At 43.0% G+C, this 26,324-nt stretch overlaps 2 protein-coding genes across 2 annotated transcripts in view; one reads left to right on the top strand and one right to left on the bottom strand.

The window, feature by feature from the left end:
- The window catches only part of LOC112679081 (protein pitchfork-like), an 83,328-nt gene extending 64,386 nt beyond the window's left edge, over positions 1-18,942 (top strand). The window contains exon 5 of the mRNA XM_049110980.1: positions 18,867-18,942. Coding sequence (XP_048966937.1) covers positions 18,867-18,918 — 52 coding nt within the window. The 3' untranslated portion in view covers positions 18,919-18,942. The remainder of the gene's footprint in view (positions 1-18,866) is intronic.
- A 1,796-nt stretch (positions 18,943-20,738) lies between these two features.
- On the bottom strand, positions 20,739-25,805 carry LOC125755195 (pepsin B-like). The gene is given in 7 exon segments (XM_049110982.1): positions 20,739-20,838; positions 20,840-20,863; positions 22,180-22,375; positions 23,052-23,174; positions 23,674-23,791; positions 24,929-25,085; positions 25,646-25,805. Coding segments are annotated over 7 exon segments (774 nt in total). The 5' UTR covers positions 25,702-25,805.
- Between the last annotated feature and the right edge of the window lie 519 nt (positions 25,806-26,324).

Here is a 26,324-nt window from a genome sequence, read left to right as displayed (position 1 = left end):
CTTCTCCTATCTGTGGGTGGGTGGTGATGGTGGTATACTCACAGCAGGCCTGGCTCGGTGGGTGGAGGGCACCCACAGGTTGGAGGAGCCTGTACAAAGAGGATCAGGAAATTTTGTGGTGGTGTCCCAATGCTGATCTCTCCAAAGTAGTAGGACTGCAAAGACAAAAGTTGTCACTCTCATTCAGCTGCCAAGTCTTGTCTTGAATAGGGAGAGGTTGACTCACTAGAAGCAACATTTGTCCAAATCACTTCCTTGGGGAGTTAATAACTTCTCCTTCCACAAGGTTTCCTTCCTATCTGGAGCTATATTCAATATTTCCGATTTTTGTCCCTAATTACAAAGCCTGTGACTAGCTGGAGTCTGGCAAGACGATATACACCCAAAGCTTTTTGTACATTGTATCACGTAATACCTCCATGGATTTATCATTCTGTGCCAGAACATGCAAAGTTGGAGAAGCAATCACTTTTTCTTCACTCCCAGTGTCCATCCATCCTCCCCATTTCTCTCTCTCTCTCTCTCTCTCTCACACACACACACACACACACACACACACACACACCCCTCTTTCTCTTCCAGTGTTAGATATTTCCCCACCATTCTTCTCCTTCTGGTCACGAGTAAGCTAAGGCCCCAGGAAACCAGAATGGGGACGTAGCATGGAAAGCAAAGGGTAACTTCACTGAGACACAGTTTCAGTTCTAAGTGAATCGGCCAGCCACGTCACTTACCTGCCTCTTCCTACACATCTATAAGAAAGGGGAAGTCCAAGTAGGAAATCCTAGGTGGCTTCTAGATCTGACACGCATAACACCTCACTAAAGACAGCCTACAGGACACCAGTATGATGAGATGCCCTGAGCAGACACTGCAGCCTAAAGAATGTTCAAATACTTGCTCGAGTACCAGTGTATGTTTCCAAAGAGAAGATATATAGCAGCTGGGGCCACTGGAGATTTTGCCTGGCAGCTTTGCAGTGCTCTCCTTTCCCTGCGAGCTCATCACTTGGACTTCCTTCCTGGCCCTCTCAACTGACTTGAATATGTCACTGTGAATCTCTTAACCATATAAAGAGAGAGCTTTAAGAGTGAGCCAGTAATGAGAGAAAGAAGGAAGGAAAGGAAATACTATAGTGTCAGAGTGGTACCAACTCAAAATTATCCAGATACTTTCCATAGGAAGGTGAGACATAGGTTTAGTAAGAGCCAAAATCAGACTAATGGGAGGTCTAAATAGTATCAAGAGTGCTTATTAGCCAAAGGTTATGGACATTACCTCCCCTCCACTTACATCCAGGTAGTTGGTGAAGGGCTCATAACAAATCATTATTGAAAAGATACTTGGCCGTGGTCAACCTTTGGGTGGTTCCTCAGGAATGTCTCAGGACACCTCTTCCATCACCTGGCGGATGGACTTGCCTTTCTTCAGGATAATTCTGTGAGAATAGGCAAACAAAAGGAGTGACTTCACCTTTTCCATTATAGCAATCCCTTCAATGACCTGATCTGGAGTTTCCAAACCTCCCTAGTCCTCTTGAAGAGCCTCTTATAAGAAATCCTCCTGGATTTTAGTGAGTTCTGACCACTGCAGTCACTCCAGCATTTCCAGCAGCATTCCTAGCCTGAAAATCCACTACAAGGTATATATGGTTTCCTGCTTGCATATTGTTTCAAAGGAATAAATTTCTGTTTATCCAAAGTCCCTCCTATAAACTTGAGACATGAGCCCTGTATCCCTCTTTCTTAGCCAACAAACACCAACGTACCTTTAAAAACATACACACACACCACACACACACCTACATACTCATCATCATCATCATCATCATCATCCATTTTAAGTCTTTGGTCCCTGTGGTTTTGGGGTTCATGTACCAAGACACAATCTGCCCTTTTCCATGAGATCTGCAGGAAGGAGCTTTGCTCTTCCCAGCTTCTGATGCTGCCTTGGGCTGAATATCACTGTAAAGCTGAATCCCTATACACACCTTTCCACACCCTCTGAGAGGTGTAGGCAACCAAAACCAAGACCAGGATCTTCATGGTGCTGATTTCTGTGGCCACAGACACACAGGACACAGTGCACACCCAAGAGTTGGAACAGACAGAGGAGATTGAGTCTCTCTTTTATACCTGATCTCCCTGCACTTTCCCCTGTTGGCATGTGGGCTTCTTAGCCTTGTACCAGCTTGTGCTCCTACACATCCATGGGTTCTGTTTGTTTTTCCTTCTGGCAAACACCTTGGCCTTTAATGTCCACTCTGCAGTCAATTTAAAAAGTGATTAGTGGCTTTGCTGATGGAATCAAACGATATGATGATAACAAATTGAAATGCACTGGACGAAGGATCCTGGTGCCCACATCTACTGGGAAATGGTGCTGGCAACTGCTGCCAACAATCTGTTCTTTGGCTCCAAAGTCCATGTGCTTTCTGGAGATGACTAGACTCTCCACTTCTGATTCCCTTTTCCTTCCTGTTCCTCTCATCAGACTCATCTATAGTCTTCTGTGTGATTCTCATAGCCCATGGCACTCTGATCTGTATTTTCTGTTTCTTAGTTCTCAATTAGCCAACGTTGATGGAAAGTCTACTCCATCTTATGTTAGTGCTCACTTCTGCACTAAGCTCTGGAGTACAAAGAAATTTCGGAAATGGTCCTGCAAAGTCGGCATCCTGCTAATGACTGATACATAATCAATTACAAGATGATGTGATGGCTCTACCATCCAAACATGTGTTGAATGATTGAGAGTGATAAGGACAGTATATGAAGCAAGCACAGACAAGAGGTGATAGCTCCTGGGGGATGGAAAAGCTTCAGGAAGAGGTTACATTTGAGTTAGGATCTTGCAGGATGATAGATGAGAGTGAGGAAAGTGGAAAAGCCACTGGAGGCAGAGGCAAAGCCTGAGCAATGGCACCCAGGAGTGCAGTTTGTGTCACGAAGTCAGAAAACACTGTGACCAGTGTGGCCAGAAGAGCAATTCCCAACATGGCCTCTGCAAGCAAGCCCACCCACAGGACCGGCACTGGGTTTTCTCAGTCCTCCTCATGACAATTAGCTCTGGAAATTATTTTCTTTTTTTTTGGAAATTATTTTCTACTCAGGATTCCCTTGCAATGGAAAGCACTGTAAATAAAAGGAAAACTCTTGATTCTATAAAACTATATGAAAGCAAGCATATATTCAGCATCCACAGAGTATTAACCTGTCTTCCATCAAACTATTTATTATGCCTCATACTGGTGGAGCACACCTGGAGCACCTGGATAAAACTTCTGGAGCACATCACTAGGTGTTCACAGGGCGTGACTGGATGTGAGGTGGACCTCGTCGTCGGCCAAGCAACATGGACTTTATTCCTTAAGCAGTAAGGAGCCATTGATTTTTAATCCCAGAAATGACACACTCAATGCCTTCTAGCTACCCTAGTACTAGTTTCTAGATTGGAGCCTTTTAGAAGATGTGGTAAAAGAGGCCAGTTTACAAAATGATCCTAAGTAAAGTTGTCATGGGCATGAGAGAAGTAACTGGAACTTTGTCATGAATCTACCTTGAAGCCTTTGAGCTATGCACAAATCCAGAGGGTTTCTAATTTCATATATATGATTTATAGCTCTTTTAAACAAATTATTAGAGAGAGAAACTGGAAGATCTACGAGGATATGCTTATACAACCCCCTCTTATCGCCCTTGGACCAGGCAAATATTTCATTTAACCATTGTAACCAGCTTAGAAGCAAGATCTAACTTCCCAGAGATCACATAATCAAAGACGGAGCTGGGACTTCAAGCCTGGTTTGCCTGAACTGAACCTGTATCTAAGCCTGGGGTGTTCACCTCTCTCTCTGCCTCAATTGCTCCAAATTATCAGCTTTAATGATAACTTCTTTATCCATTCATCTTTCTATGGACACCAAGGCTCCTTCCAGGTTTGGCTATTGTGGACATTTCTGTTATAAACATTGGGGTGCAGGTGTCCTGCCGTTTCACTGCATCTGTATCTTTGGGGTAAATCCCCAGCAGTGCAATTGCTGGGTCGTAGGGCAGTTCTATTTTTAACTCTTTGAGGAACCTTCACACAGTTTTCCAGAGTGGCTGCACCAGTTCACATTCCCACCAACAGTGCAAGAGGGTTCTCCTTTCTTTACATGCTCTCCAATATTTGTTTGTTTCCCATCTTGTTAATGTTCACCATTCTCACTGGTGTGAGTGATATCTCATTGTGGTTTTGAATTTTATTTCCCGATGGCTAGTGATGCGGAGCATTTTTTCGTGTGCTTGTTGGCCATGTCTGTGTCTTCCTCTGTGAAATTCCTGTTCATGTCTTTTGCCCATTTCATGATTGGATTGTTTGTTTCTTGGCAGTTGAGTTTAATAAGTTCTTTATAGATCTTGGATACTAGCCGTTTATCTGAGATGTCATTTGCAAATATCTTCTCCCATTCCATAGGTTTGTCTTTTAGTTTTGTTGACTGTTTCTTTTGCTGTGCAGAAGCTTCTTATGTTGATGAAGTCCCAATAATTCATTTTTGTTTTTGTTCTCTTGCCTTCATAGATGTATCTTGCAAGAAGTTGCTGTGGCCAAGTTCAAAAGGGTGTTGCCCGTGTTATCCTCTAGTTTGGATGGATTCTTGTCTCACATTTGAGATCTTTCATCCATTTTGAGTTTATTGTTGAGATGGTATCAACAAGGTATATTCTAACCTGGAGGTAGTTCAGGTGACCAGGGTGTAAGGCAGTGGATGGCATCACTTTAAAAAAGTAAAAGGATTCTCCCCCTGATGTAGATGAATCAATTGAGAGGAATATGAAGAAGAAACTGATCATCTAGGGATGCCTTGGTGGCTCTGTGTGTTGTGTGTCTTTGGCTCAGGGTGTGATCCGGGTCCTAGAGTTGAGACCTGCATCAGGCTCCCTGAAAGGAGCCTGCCTCTCCCTCTGTCTATGTCTTCTCTGCCTCTCTCTCTCTCTCTGTCTCTCATGAATAATAAATCTAAAAGAAAAGAAAAAAAAGAAAGAAAGAAGAAAGAAAGAAAGAAAGAAGAAAGAAAAGAAAAAGAAAGAAAGAAAGAAAAGAAAAGAAAAGAAAGAAAAGAAAAGAAGAAAGAAAGAAAAGAAAGAAAGAAAGAAAGAAAGAAAGAAAGAAAATGTAATCCTGTATGCTGCCTCCTGGTGGCAACATTCCTAACTTAACAGAAACAGGGTTCAGAAGCTCTCATGTTACTCTTCAAAAACAAATGAGCACTGGTGTTATTCTATATGTTGACAAATTGAACACCAATAAAAAATAAATTTATATAAAAAATCTATTCTAAAACAGAAACAAAAACAAAAAACAAATGAGAGCAATTGTAAATGGGATTGACTGCTTAATTTCTCTTTCTTCAGTCTCATTGTTAGTGTATAGAAATGCCATTGATTTCGGGCATTGATATTTTATCTTGCCACACTCCCGAGTTGCTGTGAGTTCTGGCAATCCTGGGTGGAGTCTTTTGGGTTTTCTATGTAAGTGTCATGTCATCTGCAAAGAGGGATAGTTTGAGTTCTTCTTTGCCAATTTGAATCCTTTTATTTCCTTGTGTTGCCTGATGGCTGAGGCTACGACTTCTACTACTATGTTGAATAGCACTGGTTAGATGGACATCCCAGTCATGTTCCTGATCTTAGGGGAAGGCTCCCAGTGTTTCCCCATTGAGAATGACATTTGCTGTGGGCTGTATGTAGAGGCTTTAAGATACTGAGGAATGTTCCCTCTATCTCTACACTCTGATCAGGAATGGATGCTGTATTTTGTTAAATGCTTTCTCTGCATCTATTGAGAGGATCAATTGCACCCAAAAGCATAAGATGCCCAGGAATAAACCTAACCAAGAGGCAAAGATCTATACCTAAAAACTACAGAACACTTCTGAAAGAATGAGGAAGACACAAAGAGTTGGAAAAATATTCCATGCTCATGGATTGGCAGAATTAATATTGTGATACTACAATGCTACCCAGGTTAATGTACACTTTAATGCAATCCCTATCAAAATACCATGTTTTTCTTCAGAGATTGGAACAAATCATCTTAAGATTTGTGTGGAATCAGAAAAGATCCCAAATAGCAGGGGAATATTAAAAAAGAAAACCAGAGCCAGGGCATCACAATGCCACATTTCAGGTTGTACTACAAAGCTGTGGTCATCAAGACAGTGTGGTACTGGCATAAAAACAGACACATAGATCAATGGAACAGAATAGAGAATCCAGAAATGGGCCCTCCACTCTATGGTCAACTAATACTCCACAAAGCAGAAAGACTATCCACTGGAAAAGGACCATCTCTTCAATAAATGGTGCTGGGAAAATTGGACACCACATGCAGAAGAGAAAAGATCATTCTCTTAAACCACATACAAAGATAAACTCGAAATGGATGAAAGATCTAAATGTGAGACAAGAATCCATCCAAATCCTAGAGGAGAACACGGGCAACACCCTTTTGAACTTGCACAGCAACTGCACAAGATACATCTATGAAGGCAAGGGAAACAAAAGCAAAAATGTTGGGACTTCACCAAGATCAAAAGTATCTGCACAGCAAAGAAACAGTCAACAAAACTAAAAGACAACCTACAGAATGGGAGAAGATATTTGCAAATGACATCTCAGATAAGCGGCTTATCCAGATCTATAAGAACTTATTAAACTCACCACCTAAGAAACAAACAATCCAATCATGAAATGGGCAAAAGACATGAACAGGAATTTCACAGAGGAAGACACAGACATGGCCAACAGCTGATGAAAAATGCTTTGCATCACTTGCCATCAGAAATACAATTCAAAACAATGAGATACCACCTCACACCAGTGAGAATGGTGAACATTAACAAGGCGAAACAACTGGAGCATGTAAAAAAGAGAACCTCTTTGTTGGTGGGAATGTGAACTGGTGCAGCCACTCTGGAAAACTGTGTGAAGGTTCCTCAAAGAGTTAAAAATAGAACTGCCCTACGACCCAGCATTGCACTGCTGGGTTTTACCCAAGATACAGATGCAGTGAAACGGCAGACACCTGCACCCCAATGTTATAGCGCAATGTCCACAATAGCCAAACTGTGGAAGGACGGTGTCCATCGACAGATGGTGGATAAAAAGATGTGGTCTATGTATACAATGGAATATTACTCAGCCATTAGAAACGTGAATACCCACCATTTGCTTCAACCTGGATGGAACTGGAGGGTATTATGTTGAGTGAAATAAGTACAATCGAAGGACAAACATTATATGTTCTCATTCATTTGGGGAATATAAAAAAATATGAAAAGGAATAAAGGAGAAAGGAGAAAATGAGTGGGAAATATCAGTGAGGTGATAGAACATGAGAGACACCTAACTTTGCGAAACAAAACAAGGGGTATTGAAGGGAAGTGGGCAGGTGATGGGATGACTGGGTGTTGGGCACTGAGGGGGCATTTGACAGGATGAGCACTGGGTGATATGCTATATGTTGGCAAATCAAACTCCAGTAAAAAATATATACAAAAACAAATGAAAGCTCCTCACATAGTGTCCACAGCTCACTTTCCCATGTGGGAGACGACTGGTGCCTGCTCATTAGTCATACCCATTGAGCCTGTGTCCTGTCCCTGTCTACGCACATCAACCTGCCAACCGTTCCTGGGATTTTTCCATCCACCACCTGTGCCTCTGACCTCTTGTCATCCCATACACTGCGGCTCTCTTACACTTACCAAGTCTTCTTTGCAGCAAGACATTGTTAGCACATGCTCTCTGAATCTGCTTCCTCAGCATGAGATGAGATGCTTGTGACTCACAATCGCTGGATTCTCTCAGAAGTATATGTTGACTACTTGTCTTCTCTCTCCCACTAGCATTTAAGGTCTTGTAGAAGCCTGGGTCCTGAAATATCACTCATTGTCCTCTGCAGCAGCCTCCACTCAGAATTATCTACCAGGAGAAGGCAGAGGGGAACACGATACATAGGCATCCATCTTAGTTGCAAGAGTGCTTAGGGACCTTCTCTTCAAGGTACCTGATCTATTAGGAGATACAGTGTTAAAATTGTTCTTTGTAAATCCAGTTTTTTTTCCAACATAAGTATATTATGTCTAATATGTCACATATCTGTAGGAAGTGATCACAGTTTAAAAAGACCTCTGTCATATTCAGTTTTCTTATCACAATATTTGAAGAGTTTACATAGTCAGGATGGAGGAATAGTGTTCAGTAGGTATTATAAAATCCTATGAATCAAAAATTCTTCAGTTTCTTGACTCGGGCATATGAGTCTAGGTCAGAGCACACATCTAAAGGCGCACATAAGACAAGGAATTAATCAGAAGTTGGGGTCCTAAGTTTAGTCTTAGGAAAAAATAGATCTTTAACTAAAAGCTACTAAGAAGTCCATCTGAAAAGCTTGGGTGTTAGATTTCAAATGATTGTGAGATCCCAAGAGATGAGATAATTCCTGAAACAAACAAACAAACAAACAAACAAACAGAAAATGGTACCAAGACTGGGTTCATGGCCACACAGCTAATGTTAAGTACCAAAGCTTAATATACATCCTATTATCTTGTCCCTTAAAATCAAATTCTTGCTTTTTTCCCATTTTGTGTGATTGGATTCAAGTCTGAAAGTTTTCAGTATAGGATCCTAATCTCTCAATGAACATCTTCCTGATACTCCAGCTCAAGAAAGGGATACTGGCTGTAAAATTATCTGGGTGGAATGATGAAAGCAGCAGGTGCAAGTCACCTTGGTCCTTTACTTCCCATGGGTCTCTTTCTACAACTCAGTGAATGTGTCTTTAGTGTAGCTGAACCCCACCCTCATCTTGGTTTTCTCCGTGGGCTTATTTCTATAGCTAAGGTAGTGAAACAATAGCTGATAAACAGTGTGGAGGACAAGGGCAGGCACCAAATGTGCCACTTTGGCATATTGATTATTAATAAGAGTTACTTAAGAAACAGTTGGTATGAGGGACACTCAAACCCTCTTCTGTCCCTCTAAAAGCAGGAAACCAATCTCTCATATGAAAAATGCCCTCTCGGGATCCCTGGGTGGCGCAGCGGTTTGGCGCCTGCCTTTGGCCCAGGGCGCGATCCTGGAGACCCGGGATCGAATCCCATGTCAGGCTCCCGGTACTGGAGTCTTCTCCCTCTCCTGTGCTCTGCCTCTCTCTCTCTCTGTGACTATCCTAAATAAATAAATAAAATATTAAAAAAAAAAAAAAAAATGCCCTCTCTACTAGGAATATAAAACAAATCTTATCACCAGGAAAGTTTAAGCTGAGAAAGCTATAAATACAAATCTTATTTTCTAATCTTCTACTTCACCCTAAATTCTGCTAATTCCCTAATTAGGGCTCTTATATCTTTTTCTTCTTTCACAAAATTTATTTTATTGTCTAAACTCTACCTTGTCATTTCTTTAGGTCTAATCTCTATTATGAGCCTCCATGAAACCTCTAAAACTTTGGGTTTTTATCCTGTTAATTTGTTTCATGTAAATTTATTTTTTTAATTTATTTTTTATTGGTGTTCAATTTACTAACATACAGAATAACCCCCAGTGCCCGTCACCCATTCACTCCCACCCGCCCTCCTCCCCTTCTACCACCCCTAGTTCGTTTCCCAGAGTTAGCAGTCTTTACGTTCTGTCTCCCTTTCTGATATTTCCCACACATTTCTTCTCCTTCTATATTTCCTTTCACTATTATTTATATTCCCAAATGAATGAGAACATATAACGTTTGTCCTTCTCCGACTGGCTTACTTCACTCAGCATAATACCCTCCAGTTCCATCCACGTTGAAGCAAATGGTGGGTTTTGTCGCTTCTAATGGCTGAGGAATATTCCATTGTATACATAAACCACATCTTCTTTATCCATTCATCTTTCGTTGGACACCGAGCTCCTTCCACAGTTTGGCTATCGTGGCCATTGCTGCTCATCGGGTTGCAGGTGTCGCGTTTCATTGCATTTTATCTTTGGGTAAATCCCCAACAGTGCAATTGCTGGGTCGGGGCAGGTATATTTTTAACTGTTTGAGGAACCTCCACACAGTTTTCCAGAGTGGCTGCACCAGTTCACATTCCCACCAACAGTGTATGAGGTTCCCTTTTCTCCGCATCCTCTCCAACATTTGTTGTTTCCTGCCTGTTAATTTTCCCCATTCTCACTGGTGTGAGGTGGTATCTCATTGTGGTTTTGATTTGTATTTCCCTGATGGCAAGTGATGCAGAGCATTTTCTCATGTGCATGTTGGCCATGTCTATGTCTTCCTCTGTGAATTTCTCTTCATGTCTTTTGCCCATTTCATGATTGGATTGTTTGTTTCTTTGCTGTTGAGTTTAATAAGTTCTTTATAGATCTTGAGACTACCCTTTATCTGATATGTCATTTGCAAATATCTTCTCCCATTCTGTAGGTTGTCTTTGAGTTTTGTTGACTGTATCCTTTGCTGTGCAAAAGCTTCATCTTGATGAAGTCCCAATAGTTCATTTTTGCTTTTCTTTCTTTTGCTTCATGGATGTATCTTGCAAGAAGTTACTATGCCGAGTTCAAAAGGTTGTTGCCTGTGTTCTTCTCTAGGATTTTGATGGATCTTGTCTCACATTTAGATCTTTCATCCATTTTGAGTTTATCTTTGTGTATGGTGCAAGAGAGTGGTCTAGTTTCATTCTTCTGCATGTGGATGTCCAATTTTCCCAGCACCATTTATTGAAGAGACTGTCTTTCTTCCAATGGATAGTCTTTCCTCCTTTATCGAATATTAGTTGCCCATAAATTTCAGGGTCCACTTGGATTCTCTATTCTGTTCCACTGATCTATGGGTCTGTTTTTGTGCCATTCCACACTGTCTTGATGACCACAGCTTTGTAGTACAACCTGAAATCTGGCATTGTGATGCCCCAGATATGGTTTTCTTTTTTAAAATTCCCCTGGCTGTTCGGGGTCTTTTCTGATTCCACACAAATCTTAAAATAATTTGTTCTAACTCTCTGAAGAAAGTCCATGGTATTTTGATAGGGATTGCATTAAACGTGTATATTGCCCTGGGTAACATTGACATTTTCACAATATTATGCCAATCCATGAGCATGGAATATTTTTCCATCTCTTTGTGTCTTCCTCAATTTCTTTCAGAAGTGTTCTATAGTTTTGAGGGTATAGATCCTTTACATCTTTGGTTAGGTTTATTCCTAGGTATCTTATGCTTTTGGGTGCAATTGTAAATGGGATTGACTCCTTAATTTCTCTTTCTTCAGTCTCATTGTTAGTGTATAGAAATGCCACTGACTTCTGGGCATTGATTTTGTATCCTGCCACGCTACCGAATTGCTGTATGAGTTCTAGCAATCTTGGGGTGGAGACTTTTGGGTTTTCTATGTAGAGTATCATGTCATCGGCGAAAGGGAGAGTTTGACTTCTTCTTTGCCAATTTGAATGCCTTTAATGTCTTTTTGTCGTCTGATTGCTGAGGCTAGGACTTCCAGTACTATGTTGAACAGCAGTGGTGAGAGTGGACATCCCTGTCTTGTTCCTGATCTTAGGGAAAGGCTCCCAGTGCTTCCCCATTGAGAATGATATTTGCTGTGGGCTTTTCATAGATGGCTTTTAAGATGTTGAGGAATGTTCCCTCTATCCCTACACTCTGAAGAGTTTTGATCAGGAATGGATGCTGTATTTTGTCAAATGCTTTCTCTGCATCCAATGAGAGGATCATATGGTTCTTGGTTTTTCTCTTGCTGATAGTGAATCACATTGATTGTTTTACAACTGTTGAAACCTTGTGTCCCGGGGATAAATCCTACTTGGTCATGGTGAATAATTTCCTTAATGTACTGTTGGATCCTATTGGCCAGTATCTTGTTGAGAATTTTTGCATCCATGTTCATCAGGGATATTGGTCTGTAATTCTCCTTTTTGGTGGGGTCTTTGTCTGGTTTTGGAATTAAGGTGATGCTGGCCTCATAGAACGAATTTGGAAGTACTCCATCTCTTTCTATCTTTCCAAACAGCTTTAGGAGAATAGGTATGGTTTCTTCTTTACGTTTGAATAAAATTCCCCTGGGAAGCCATCTGGCCCTGGACTCTTGTGTCTTGGGAGGTTTTTGATGACTGCTTCAATTTCCTCCCTGGTTATTTGTTCAGGTTTTCTATTTTTCCTGGTCCAGTTTTGGTAGTTTGTGGCTTTCCAGGAATGCGTCCATTTCTTCTAGATTGCCTAATTTATTGGCGTATAGCTGTTCATAATATGTTTTTAAAATCGTTTGTATTTCCTTGGTGTTGGTAGTGATCTCTCCTTTCTCATTCATGATTTTATTTTTTTTTTTAATTTTTATTTATTTATGATAGTCACAGAGAGAGAGAGAGGAGAGAGACACAGGCAGAGGGAGAAGCAGGCTCCATGCACCAGGAGCCCGACGTGGGATTCGATCCCGGGTCTCCAGGATCGTGCCCTGGGCCAAAGGCAGGCGCTAAACCGCTGCGCCACCCAGGGATCCCTCATTCATGATTTTATTAATTTGAGTCTTCTCTCTCTTCTTTTTAATAAGGCTGGCTAATGGCTTATCTATCTTATTAATTCTTTCAAAGAACCAACTCCTGGTTTTGTTGATCTGTTCCACAGTTCTTCTGGTCTCAATTTCGTTGAGTTCTGCTCGAATCTTTATTAACTCCCTTCTTCTCTTGGGTGTAGGATCTATTTGTTGTTTTTCTCTAGCTCCTTTACGTGTAAGGTTAGCTTTTGTATTTGAGTTCTTTCCAGTTTTTGAATGGATGCTTATTGCGATGTATTTCCCCAGGACTGCTTTTCCTGCATCCCAAAGATTTTGAGAGTTTGTATCTTCATTCTCATTAGTTTCCATGAATCTTTTTAATTCTTCCTTAATTCCTGGTTGACCCTTTATCTTTTAGCAGGATGGTCCTTAACCTCCACGTGTTTGAGGTCCTTCCAAACTTCTTTTGTGATTTAGTTCTAATTTCAAGGCATTATGGTATGAGAATATGCTGGGTACAATCCCAATCTTTTGGTATCGGTTCAGACCCGATTTGTGACCCAATATGTGGTCTATTCTGGAGAAAGTTCCATGTGTGCTTGAGAAGAATGTGTATTCAGTTGAGTTTGGATGTAAAGTTTTGTAGATATCTGTGAAATCCATCTGGTCCAGTGTATCATTTAAAGCTCTCGTTTCTTTGGAGATGTGTGTGTTAGAGGACCTATCGAGTATAGAAAGAGCTAGATTGAAGTCACCAAGTCTAAGTGTATTTTTATCAAGTATTTCTTCACTTTGGTTAATAATTGATTGATATATTTGGCAGCTCCCACATTCGGGGCATATATATTGAGGATTGTTAAGTCCTCTTGTTGAATAGATCCTTTAAGTATGATATAGTGTCCCTCTTCATCTCTCACTACAGTCTTTGGGGTAAATTTTAGTTTATCTGATATAAGGATGGCTACCCCTGCTTTCTTTTGAGGACCATTCGAATGGTAAATGGTTCTCCAACCTTTTATTTTCAGGCTTAGGTGTCCTTCTGTCTAAAATGAGTCTCTTGTAGACAGCAAATAGATGGGTCCTGCTTTTTTATCCAGTCTGAAACCCTGCGCCTTTTGATGGCGTCATTAAGCCCGTTTACATTCAGAGTCACTATTGAGAGATATGAGTTTGTGTCATCATGATATCTATTCAGTCCTTTTTTTGTGGACTGTTCCACTGAACTTCTTCTTAAAGGGAATTTTATTATTTTTATTTATTTTTTTATTGTTTCAATTTACTAACATACAGAATAACCCCCAGTGCCCATCACCCATTCACTCCCACCCCCCGCCCTCCTCCTTAAAGGGGAATTTTAAGTCTCCCTTACAATTTCTTGCAGAGCTGGTTTGGAGGTCACATATCCTTTCAGTTCCTGCCTGTCTTGGAAGCTCTTTATCTCTCCTTCCATTTTGAATGAGAGCCTTGCTGGATAAAGTATTCTTGGTTGCATGTTCTTCTCATTTGGACCCTGAATATATCCTGCCAGCCCTTTCTGGCCTGCCAGTCTCTGTGGAGAGGTCTGCTGTTACCCTAATACTCTCCCCCATAAAGTCAGGGATTTCTTGTCTCTTGCTGCTTTAAGGATCTTCTCTTTATCTTTGGAATTTGCAAGCTTCACTATTAAATGCGAGGTGTTGAACGGTTTTTATTGATTTTGGGGGGATCTCTCTATTTCCTGTATCTGAATGCCTTTTCCCTTCCCATATTAGGAAGTTTTCAGCTAGAATTTGTTCAAATACATATTCTGGCTCTCTGTCCCTTTTGGCGCCCTCGGGACTTAAACGTAGGTTTTTCTTTCTCAGGCTGTCGTTTATTTCCCTTAATCTATCCTCATGGTCTTTTAATTGTTTGTCTCTTTTTTCCTCAGTTTCCCTCTTTGCTATCAACTTGTCTTCTATGTCACTCACTCGTTCTTCCACCCCGTTAACCCTCGTGTGGGACTTCTAGTTTGGATTGCATCTCATTCAATTGATTTTAATTTCTGCCTGATTGAGCTCTAACTGCAGTCATGAAGTCTCTTGGTCCTTTATACTTTTTAGAGCCACCAGTAGCTGTATAATAGTGCTTGAATTGGCTTTCTGACATTGAATTGTAATCCAGATTGTGTAACTCTGTGGGAGAGAGGACTGTTCTGATTCTTTCTTTTGAGGTGAGGTTTTCCTTCTAGTCATTTTGCTCAGTGCAGAGTGGCCAAAAGCAAGTTGTATTGGGAAAGAAAAAGAGAGGAGAGAGAGAAAGAAGGAAAGAAAGAGAAGAAGAGAGAAAAAAGGGAAGAAAAAAAAACGAAAAAAGAAGAAGTAAAGATAAAAAAAGGGGGTGGGGGAAGGAAACAAATCAAAAAGCAAACAAAACAAAAAAAAAAAAAAAAGAAAAGAACCACGGGGAGTATCTTCTGATTCTGTGTACTTTAAGTCCTTGGCTTCTCCTGGAAGTTGTCCGTCTAGCTGGTGTTCTGGGGAGGGGCCTGTTTGCTGATTTTCAGGTGTTAGCAGTTGGGGAGCTGCGCCCCTGCCTGGTGCAGGGCTCAGTGTTGTTTACCCCGTGAGGCCGCAGGAGGAACAGCCCCAGTGGCGGGGCAGCTCTGGAAACCTGGATTCAGCTCCGGCAGGAACTCCGTCTGCAGGGCCTGGAGGCTCTGGGGCGGGCCGCTGATTGTGCTCAGCTGGGGCAGGGGCGTCCTTGCTGTCCTGGGCCCTCCCGGCCTCTGATCCCGGGGAGGCCGGATCCTGGCTGTGTCCCGGCGCTCTGGGCTCCGGAGCCTGCGCTGTTGGTTGCGCTCCCGGCCGGCAGCCCCCTCCGCGAGCGCCGCCGAGCCCCGCCCCCCAGCTGCTCCCGCCCGCGGCCCCCTCGCGCAGAGCCGCCGCCCGAGCCCCGCCCCCCCAGCTGCTCCGCCCGCAGCCCCTCCGCGACGCCCCACCGAACCCTCCCGAGCTGCTCCGGGTCCCGCCGTGCTGCAGCCCTTAGGAGCTCGGCGCACTCTCCTGGGCTGCAGCCCTTAGGGAGCTCGGCGCACTCCTCTCCTGGGCGCGCAGTTGCTCTGTTACTGTCCCGGGGAGCCGAGGGCATCCTCGCCCTCCTGGGTCCTGCTCCAACTCCCTGCGAGCCCCTTTCCGCCCGGGAAGGCCGGTGCAGCTCCTGCTCCTCCGGGGACGGGGCTCTCCTGTCCTGGGGACACTCGTCCCGGCCTCAGCCCGGCTCCTCGCGGCCCCTCCCTTGGAGGCCTTTTGTGTCTTTCTCCCCCCCCCGTCATCCTACCTTGATAGATGCGCGAACTCTTCTCACTGTAGCTTCCAGCTGGTCTCTCTTTAAATCTCGGGCCGAATTGATAGATTTTCAGGATAATTTGAAGGTTTTCTAGGTAATTTGGTGGAGACAGGTGATTTGGAGACCCTACTCTTCCGCCATCTTGCTCCTCCCCCATGTAAATTTAATTATTAGTCCGGATGGAAGAATTTGAAAGGTAGGGAAAGATTTTCCACAAACAGAAAGAGGGTGATTCTGTTTTATCTATTTAGTGGCTTTAAACATATGTGTACACACACACACACACACACACACACATATATATGCATACACATATATATATATATAACTTATTTGTTATTTCATGGAAATAGGTCATGATCTTTACCCAGGCATGTACCAGGTTGCAAATCCTCAGGAGCAAATACACACAAAATTTTGCACCATTTAATGCCTTTTTGCCTCGATTTAGGACATCAAAGGACTCTTCTTATCCTGGGTATGTCTCCTCTCTTCTGGAGCACTTCACCAAACAGCAATAGGAAAGAATGTACAAAGGAGGGGTTCACGGAAACCATGGCAGCTGAATAGGAAACCACCCACCCATCTTTAAAGCACCAACCTCTGACCTTCCAGACCTCTGGCATTATAGAACTCTAAATCATAGTGGTTCATTCAATCAACAGTTATAAGTGTCAGGCACTTTCAAGGGATCCAGCGATTTTGCACAAACCCATCACACAAGGCTCCTCATTCCTTGGAACTTACACTCTTGAGTCCAGACAGATGGGAAGCAAATACACTAAATAAACAAACAACAACAACAACAACAAAAAAAAAAACCCAATGGTGATAAGGATGGTTACCATATAATTAAGCAGTCGGGCAATGACACGTCTGAGAGTAAACTTACTATATACCAAGACAGTAGCCATGAGCTAGGACTGTCACAGGCACAGGGCAAGGTGGTGACCCGGTGATGTGCTCATCGAAGATGGTAAACAGGGTGGTGGTGATGGGATGGGTGGCGCTACTTTGGCAAGGATGTCCAGAAAGTTCCTTAGGGGAAATGACACTGGATCTGAAGTCGATGACAAGACTGAGCCAGCCCTGTGAAGATCTGGGCCAGGGCTTCCCAGGCAGGAGGAGCTGCAAGTGCAAAAGCTGTAAGCTGGGGAGGAACTGGTGGGAAGAATAAGGAGGAGGCTGGTGTGGCTAGAGTGTGGTGAGCAGGAGGAACTGAAAAGAGAAGAGAGACTGAGCACTTGGTCCCTATAGACCAAGTATTTCAGGAAGCCATTCAGCATGTATGGAGCCGAGAGGCAAAGGGTCAAGGTCTTTGGTTTTATCATGAGAAATCCAAGGATCAGTGGCGCGTAACTTTCTCAAGGTCAAAGTAAGGAAGTGGAAGTGTTGAACATTGCGCCTGTCATTCTAAGTATGATTTCTTTTTTTTTCCCAAGTATGATTTTCAACACACAAAGATCTACCCCAAAGACCAAGTGTTATGAGCAAAGGCAATTATAAATGCCATGTCAATCAAAATGTAACTGGTTTTGCCTTCTTGTCCTGCAATTGCTGATATTGCTGATTGAATTATCATTACACTTTTATCCCCAGTTTCAAAGCACAGCAGTACTTGTTCATGACTTTGGTAGGCTATTTCCTTACCCACCACTCCTGGGATCCTCAGCCAAGGATACTGAGCTGCCAAAATGTTTTTCAAACTAGAGTCGATTTTAATCCTAACTGGGATGTCAAGATTAGATATATTTAACACTCACACCTAATCAGAAATACATTAACAGGCAAGGGACCTCCACACTTGCCCCACATTAAAAAGATGATTAAGATGTTGCCTGTTTCTCAAGGAATTAGACCAAGTGCAGATATAGATGGAATTCATATATGGCTACTAAGTCATTGCACGGGATGCTTTGTATTTTCATTTCTAGCCCTGGCACATATAACCCAGAGATGAAACCACCCCCAAAATCACCTGGCCAATAATTTGGATCTCCAGACTGGGCTCAAGTTCCATGTCTACAGAAAAGAACCCTAAAAGCTGAGGTATAAGACTGGAATTGTGTAGAACTCTCTATCTGGTACTTTCATATGTGTCAGGGGTTTTTATCCAGGAGTGTCTGAATGAGCTTCAGAAAGTCCTTGTTCCCCTGACAGGATATGCAGTTTTGTGCGAATATGCATATGGGTATCTTTTTCTGACAGTTTTGTTAAAATTTTTAAAGGTGGATACAATGGAAAAAGTCACATTTTATTACCTAATCCTCAAATGTAGGAGCAGGAGAATTATACCTTGATGATAGAGGAAGAAAATCAGGCTCTGATGGATTAAGTGACAAGTTCACGTTGACAACTGGAATCTAGATCTTGTGATTCCTAAAGCCGTGCTCTTTCCATACACTACTAGAGATAGATCATCAGGGGGCTGTAGAACATTCTCAGAAGAACATGGATTCAGGGGACAGATTGCCTGGGTTCAAATACTAGCTCCCATATTACTGGCTGTGTGATCTCGGACCTTTTCATAAGACCCAGTTTTCCTTACTTTAAAATGAGTATAATAATAGAGTCAATCTGATAACATTGTAAAGATCGAGCTAATGTAGAAAAGCACTTAACATAGTACCTATAACATAATGAATGCTCAATCCATGTGAGTATCATAATTCCAGTGGTGCCATATTTTAAGAGGAAGCTTGGATTCATTCTACTACTATTTGTGAAATGCCTAGAGTAGCAATGTTATCATGTTAGACATATGCGTAACATTCAGGAATCAAACATATACTCTTTGTTTTTGAGTAGTTTGCCAATTAACTTGGAGATTTACCAAGTAGGAACAATTCCTACGGGACAGCAGAGTAAGATGACAGAGTAGCTGTTGACAGAATCCTAAGACTAGGCTCCAATGGGGTGGGCTTCAGCTGGGCCACAACAGTGGTGATGTGCAGTTCATTTTGCACAGCCAGGAAGACAGAGGCAGAGGCTTCTCGCTGGAATATTGACCTAGACAAAGTTCCTTCCATTGCAGCTGTCCACTGACAAGGACTTCAGAAAGCACCGGAACCGTGTGGCCTACCTAAGCCTGTTTTACAGTTGGGGAGCTGTGACTACCTTCACCCACTCCTCCTGACCACAGCTCAGGATTGAGGACAGAGCTGGTCTTCCGCCTGCACTGCTGTACTCTCTTGTCTGCCAGCATGGGTCCCAGGGAGGGGCTCATACTACTCTGTGTGAGAACAGAAAGACTACTTCCGAGCATTCTGTGTCCATGTGCTGGTTTGTCATTTACATACATACGTGGCCTGGAGGGTTCCTGCCCAGCGTTCAGTGGGGTGGCTCCATTGTACTTAGATGCTCATGGGTCTTTGTCCTCATGCTAAGTTCCCAGGTTCCAGTTTTATGTCATCTACCACTAGCCCTGGGAACAGGGGCTATTGGCCTCTAAGTAGCAAGGATTGGATGGCTTCTTTGGCTTATACTTGGGCTTCCTACACACAGATGATACATACAGGCAGAGTAAAACATTTATATTTTGAAACTCTTGAGATTTCTGAGTTCCTGGCATGCAGTGGGTACAATCGCGGATAGGACAGCAGCTGATGATCCCATAATCTAGTCCTATGTGATTCAGTTCCTGATTCCTCATTCAGCTTTTCTGCAGCTCTACCCTTTCCTCTTCACTCCATTTATATTTTGAGCACGGTTGGTGAATCAAGGCACTTGGATATAATGGAACAAGATAGACACCACAAACCTAACAGAAACACACAAATGGTACTTAATTGTAGTCCTGGTGAGTGCCATGAAAATAAGGAGGCCAGAGAAGAGGGACTTGATCTACTATGGGTGTGAGAAGTAGTCGGTCAGACAAGGATTTTTCAGAGAAGAGATGCTTAAAGGGTGAGTGCCATTGGTCCAAGTGACAAGACCTCTATTCCAGGCACAGAAAACTACTTTGCCAGATATTCAACTGCTTATCTCCCTGTCTATTCATGCACATTGGGCTGGTGTCCCTGTGGCTACCCTGAAATGAGGAGATACAAGTTGGGATACACGCCAGTAATACTAGGGACTGAAAGAGAGATTGGGCCCCTAAGAGACCTTTTCGGGGAGAGGACTTCATCTGGGCTCAGAAGGATGCACCCAGGACATGAGGGGGGCACTTCAGGTGATATAGTCAAAAGAGAAGCAGCAAGAGAGTCATGGCAAGGTGTAAGGACATGGTGAAGTCTGTGCTGCATCAGGAAGTGGAAGGCTGTACCCGTAGAAGTGCCCTGCTGTTATATATGGTCTTGAGTATAGGCCAAAGAAGTGTATCTTTAATTGGCAGTGATGGAGATTTCCTGAAGGCCTGGAGTGTAGAAGTAACTGAGTCATAGTCCTGAGCTATGGATCAGATATCCCTGGGCTCAAATTTGGAAATTTGTGAAATGTATGACTTTGGATAAGTTACTTAACCTCTGAGCCCTGATTTCTTTATCTGTGCAATGAAATATACTACTGACCACCTTATAGTGCTGCAGTGAAATACACATACAATAATATATATAAAATATTTAGCACAGTATCTGGCACATAGAAAATCATGATACAGCTATTACTCTTACTTATGAAGGACTTGATAAAGATTGTGCTACTTGAGATAATGAAGCTTCAGGGAACAAAGACATGGGTTCACAGAAGTCTAGGAATGCCAACCTGCTGGCATGACAAGGCTCAATGACAAGTCAAAAAGTTTAGTCTAGAGCTAGATGCCAGAGTCTACTGAGCTCCTGGAATAATGAGCATGAGGATTTGCTGATTCTTTATGAAGTTTGTGCCAATGCAAGAACAGGAAATATTGTCACACTGGAGGAACACCCTAGGGGTATCCACAATCCATAGGAATTTTCCTCTGTACTTACTCATCGATGGCAACCTGCCAGTACATTTCCCGAGTGACTGGAGCCCAGACGATCTCACCAGAATAAAACTGTGTGTCCACACCTCCCAGGATGAGCTCCACCATACTCATAGGTTGGTTGGCTGGGAGAAAAGGAGAAGAGCACAAGTTCTTCCCATAACTCACATAGTTTCAGGCAGCTCCTCCCTCCGCTTTAACTATCCCTCTGTCTTTCAGACACAGAGGAACCACAGCACAAGGGGTATCATCCTCTGACCTGCTCTCAGACTCTACCAGGCTCAAGGCACAAGGGAGAAGAGGCTGCTCAGAGGAACACCCAGAATATCAGAGAACTGGAACACAGACTATTCCCATAAAAGAGGAGATGGAATTGAAACTAGGCCTGTGAAACAAACTATCAAAGCATTCCAGAGAAACTCTCCTGGGGTCAGAGTGAGAACAAGAAGAAATACCTCAGGAGCACCTGGGATGGGGCCTGACAGAGAGAGAGAGAGAGAATGAGATCTAGTGTGCAGTCAAGAGGATACTCCTGTCGTGCTCATGTTGGTAACTAGACACAGTGCCTGGCTGGCTCAGTTCGTTAAATGTCTGCCTTTGGGGTTCTGGTCACAAACCTGGTATCCTGGAATTGAACCCTGCATCAGGTCCCTGCTCCATGAGGAGTCTGCTCCCTCTCCTCCCCTGCGCTCATGCTCTCTCTCTAATAAATAAACAAATTTTTTTAAAGTCTATAAGTAGACAGTATTAAAAGGATTTGGGTCTCTTCTCTCTACTTGGGCCTGCCACTCACTGAAGAAAGACATTTGGACCAAGCACCCTGAGGATTGTTGTTCAGGAAAAGATTCAGTGAGTAAAGTTTGCCATGAAAGCTCAAGGCTACTAGAGTAGGAAGAGTACTGGATTTGTGACCAAGATATTTGCATTTGAGTCATGGCTTCATATCTACATTGAGTTAGTGGGTGACCTTGACATAGATCACATGTTTGAGCCTGAATTTCTTTTCTGGCAAAAAGAATCCAACAGAATTTTTGAGATGTTATTTGACGTTATTACTATGAGAACACTTTGGAAAGTCAGACATATATTGCAATATCGTTGCATTGTTGTTCTCTTTCCTAGCAAGTTATCACCAGGCTTGTTTTATAGCTCTACAATTGTACAAAGCTAATGAAATAACTTTAAATTTATTCATCAAAATCTGAGACACTATAGTTCATTTTAAAGAAAAGAATCATCTTATGGTTTATGGCCTGAATTTAAAATACTTCTAGTGTATTTAAAGTAAAATTCCCTCCAAAATGAAATAATAAAATTTCAGAGATGCATGAATTTCATAGAGCAACCTATACTCATTGTATCAGGAAACTTTGAGACCTCAGCCCTGAAGGCACACACAGCACCTCATTTGCTGAAAACTACCCAGGGCAAGGGTACTTACGGAGAGAAATAGAAACTGAAGATGGGCTGGGTGAGCTGGCCCTGCTGCATCATGTTCTGCAGGACTGTTGGGCCATTATCTACTGCCAGGTTGGAGTAGGCCATTCCCAGGATACCATCAAAATATGAATAGTAAAATGGGTAGTTGGGTTCATTCTCACTCATGCCAAATAGCTGGTTATGGATGACAATGTTCTCTGGGACAATCAGAAAGAAAAGATTGACAATTCAGGGGGCAAATCCTTCCCAGACGTAGGTGCCCAGAGAATGGAATTAAGACCCTTTATTGGGAGAGGACCCTTTTTGGGAGAGGAGGTTGGCTTCTTTCACAATTAGCACAATCATGGGGTAGGGTATGTAAAATGAAAGAACAAGAGCATCATTCAATGATGTGTGTCTTGGAAAGAAGAGTGCAAGTATTGAGGAAGTGTTGTGCAGAGTTTCCACTTCCATGGACAGTGAAAGGACAGTGGCGGGTTTTATATTGAACAATCCACCTGCACAAATGACATAGAAACTGTGGGTGATTGATGTGAAAAGAAAATACTGAAAGGAAAGTCTTCAAATACCTAGAGTGAAATCATGTGGAAAAGAAAGCAGATGTACTCCATGTGGCTGCAGAGGGCACGTTAAGAACACGGAACACAGTCACAGGGAAGCACAATGTAGAGTCTGCTGCGATCAGGACTGCTTGGGGAGAGGTGGCAATTTTTGTTTTGGGAGAAAGGTTTAATTAGATGGCCTTTGGCATCCTTTCCCACAATTAGCTTCTGGGAATTTGTACCTATTTAGTAATCATGAGACTCTCTGATAGATGAAGGCTCTAGAAAAGGGGAATCAAAGAGCAGACCCACAGAAGTATGAGAACAGCACTTACAGTCACAGTGTCATATCCCAGGAGCACAGTCAGGCTCCCAAAACCATAGGCCAGTGTATAGGTTTGCTCGCTGCTTTGGTAGGTGGAGGATCTGCTGGGGTTGAACCTGTTGTGATTGGCTGTGTAAGATTAGAATGGAATGTTAATGTCAATACACTTTCCAAAAACTTGGAGGACATCTATCTTTGATGGCCTAAGACCATCAGACCAAGCCTGAGATTGGGCCTCAGCCTCAGATCCTTTATGCTGGAGACAATCTGTGGCCCCGAAAAGACTGTCCCCTTGGGAAACAGATGCTGCCCTAATTCCTTCCATTTCCTAAGGGATTGCTCAACACAAAAGTGCCAGGAATTGGGGCCAATAGGAGAAAGCTGAGGAAAGGGAACAATGTAGAAAGGAATGGAAGCTTTGGTCTATTTCTGCTGTCTCTCTCCAGAACTGTAGTACTTGTGAAATCTAGACCAAGGCAAGATTTCCAGATGGTCTGAATTTAAGGAGGATGATATCAAGGGTATGCACTGGGAACTTGGGACTTTGATGCTGAGTTTGTGATCAATTCTGACTTTGCCCCACCCTCTTCTCCTATCTGTGGGTGGGTGGTGATGGTGGTATACTCACAGCAGGCCTGGCTCTGGCAGTAGGTGGAGGGCACCCACAGGTTGGAGGAGCCTGTATCAAAGAGGATCAGGAAATTTTGTGGTGGTGTCCCAATGCTGATCTCTCCAAAGTAGTAGGACTGCAAAGAAAAGATTGTCACTCTCATTCAGCTGCCAAGTCTTGTCTTGAATAGGGAGAGGTTGACTCACTAGAAGCAACATTTGTCCAAATCACTTCCTTGGGGGAGTTAATAACTTCTCCTTCCACAAGGTTTCCTTCCTATCTGGAGCTATATTCAATATTTCCGATTTTTGTCCCTAATTACAAGCCTGTGACTAGCTGAGTCTGGCAAGACGATATCACTTCCAAAGCTTTTTGTACATTGTATCACGTAATACCTCCATGGATTTATCATTCTGTGCCAGAACATGCAAAGTTGGAGAAGCAATCACTTTTTTCTTCACTCCCAGTGTCCATCCATCCTCCCCATTTCTCTCTCTCTCTCTCTCTCACACACACACACACACACACACACACACCCCCTCTTTCTCTTCCAGTGTTAGATATTTCCCCACCATTCTTCTCCTTCTGGTCACGCAGTAGCTAAGGCCCCAGGAAACCTAGAATGAGACGTAGCATGGAAAGCAAAAGGTAACTTCACTGAGACACAGTTTCAGTTCTAAGTGAATTCGGCCAGCCACGTCACTTACCTGCCTCTTCCTACACATCTATAAGAAAGGGGAAGTCCAAGTAGGAAATCCCTAGGGTGGCTTCTAGATCTGACACGCATGTAACACCTCACTAAAGACAGCCTACAGGACACCAGTATGATGAGATGCCCTGAGCAGACACTGCAGCCTAAAGAATGTTCAAATACTTGCTCTGAGTACCAGTGTATGTTTCCAAAAGAGAAGATATATAGCAGCTGGGGCCACTGGAGATTTTGCCTGGCAGCTTTGCACGTGCTCTCCTTCTTTCCCCTGCAGCTCATCACTTGGACTTCCTTCCTGGCCCTCTCAACTGACTTGAATATGTCACTGTGAATCTCTTAACCATATAAAGAGAGCTTTAGAGAGTGAGCCAGTAATGAGAGGAAAGAAGGAAGGAAAGGAAATACTATAGTGTCAAGTGGTACCAACTCAAAATTATCCAGATACTTTCCATAGGAAGGTGAGACATAGGTTTAGTAAAAGACCAAAATCAGACTAATGGGAGGTCTAAATAGTATCAAGAGTGCTTATTAGCCAAAGGTTATGGACATTACCCCTCCACTTACATCCAGGTAGTTGGTGAAGGGCTCATAAGCAACAGCATCATTATTGAAAAGATACTTGGCAGCTGGGTCAACCTTTGGGTGGTTCCTCAGGAATGTCTCTAGGACACCCCGCTCTTCCATCACCTGGCGGATGGACTTGCCTTTCTTCAGGATAATTCTGTGGAGAATAGGCAAACAAAAGGAGTGAGCTTCACCTTTTCCATTATAGCAATCCCTTCAATGACCTGATCTGGAGTTTCCAAACCTCCCTAGTCCTCTTAGAAGAGCTCTTATAAGAAATCCTCCTGGATTTTAGTGAGTTCTGACCACTGCAGTCACTCCAGCATTTCCAGCAGCATTCCTAGCCTGAAAATCCACTACAAGGTATATATGGGGTTTCCTGCTTGCATATTGTTTCCAAGGAATAAATTTCTGTTTATCCAAAGTCCCTCCTATAAACTTGAGACATGAGCCCTGTATCCCTCTTTCTTAGCCAACAAAACACCAACGTACCTTTAAAAACATACACACACACCACACACACACACCTACATACTATCATCATCATCATCATCATCCATTTTAAGTCTTTGGTCCCTGTGGTTTTGGGGTTCATGTACCAAGACACAATCTGCCCGCTTTTCCATGAGATCTGCAGGGGAAGGCCTTTGCTCTTCCCCAGCTTCTGATGCTGCCTTGGGGCTGAATATCACTGTAAAGCTGAATCCCTATACACACCTTTCCACACCCTCTGAGAGGTGTAGGCAAACCAAAACCAAGACCAGGATCTTCATGGTGCTGATTTCTGTGGCCCACAGACACACAGGACACAGTGGCACACCCAAGAGTTGGAACAGACAGAGGGAGATTGAGTCTCTCTTTTATACCCTGATCTCCCTGCACTTTCCCCCTGTTGGCATGTGGGCTTCTTAGCCTTGTACCAGCTTGTGCTCCTACACATCCATGGGTTCTGTTTGTTTTTCCTTCTGGCAAACACCTTGGCCTTTAATGTCCACTCTGCAGTCAATTTAAAAGTGATTAGTGGCTTTGCTGATGGAATCCAAACGATATGATAACAAATGTGAAATGCACTGGGGACGAAGGATCCTGGTGCCCACATCTACTGGGAAATGGGTGCTGGCAACTTCTGCCAGAACAATCTGTTCTTTGGCTCCAAAGTCCATGTGCTTTCTGGAGATTTACAGTAGACTCTCCACTTCTGATTCCCCTTTTCCTTCCTGTTCCTCTCATCAGACTCATCTATAGTCTTCTGCTGTGATTCTCATAGCCCATGGCACTCTGATCTGTATTTTCTGTTTCTTAGTTCTCAATTAGCCAACGTTGATGGAAAGTCTACTCCATCTTAGTGCTTAGTGCTCACTTCTGCACTAAGCTCTGGAAGTACAAAGAAATTTCG

Source organism: Canis lupus, chromosome 6 (genome assembly GCF_003254725.2).
Source record: "Canis lupus dingo isolate Sandy chromosome 6, ASM325472v2, whole genome shotgun sequence".
Lineage (NCBI taxonomy): Eukaryota > Metazoa > Chordata > Mammalia > Carnivora > Canidae > Canis > Canis lupus.
The sequence above is the reverse complement of the archived record's forward strand: the minus strand, read 5'-3'. Positions and strand labels throughout refer to the sequence as shown.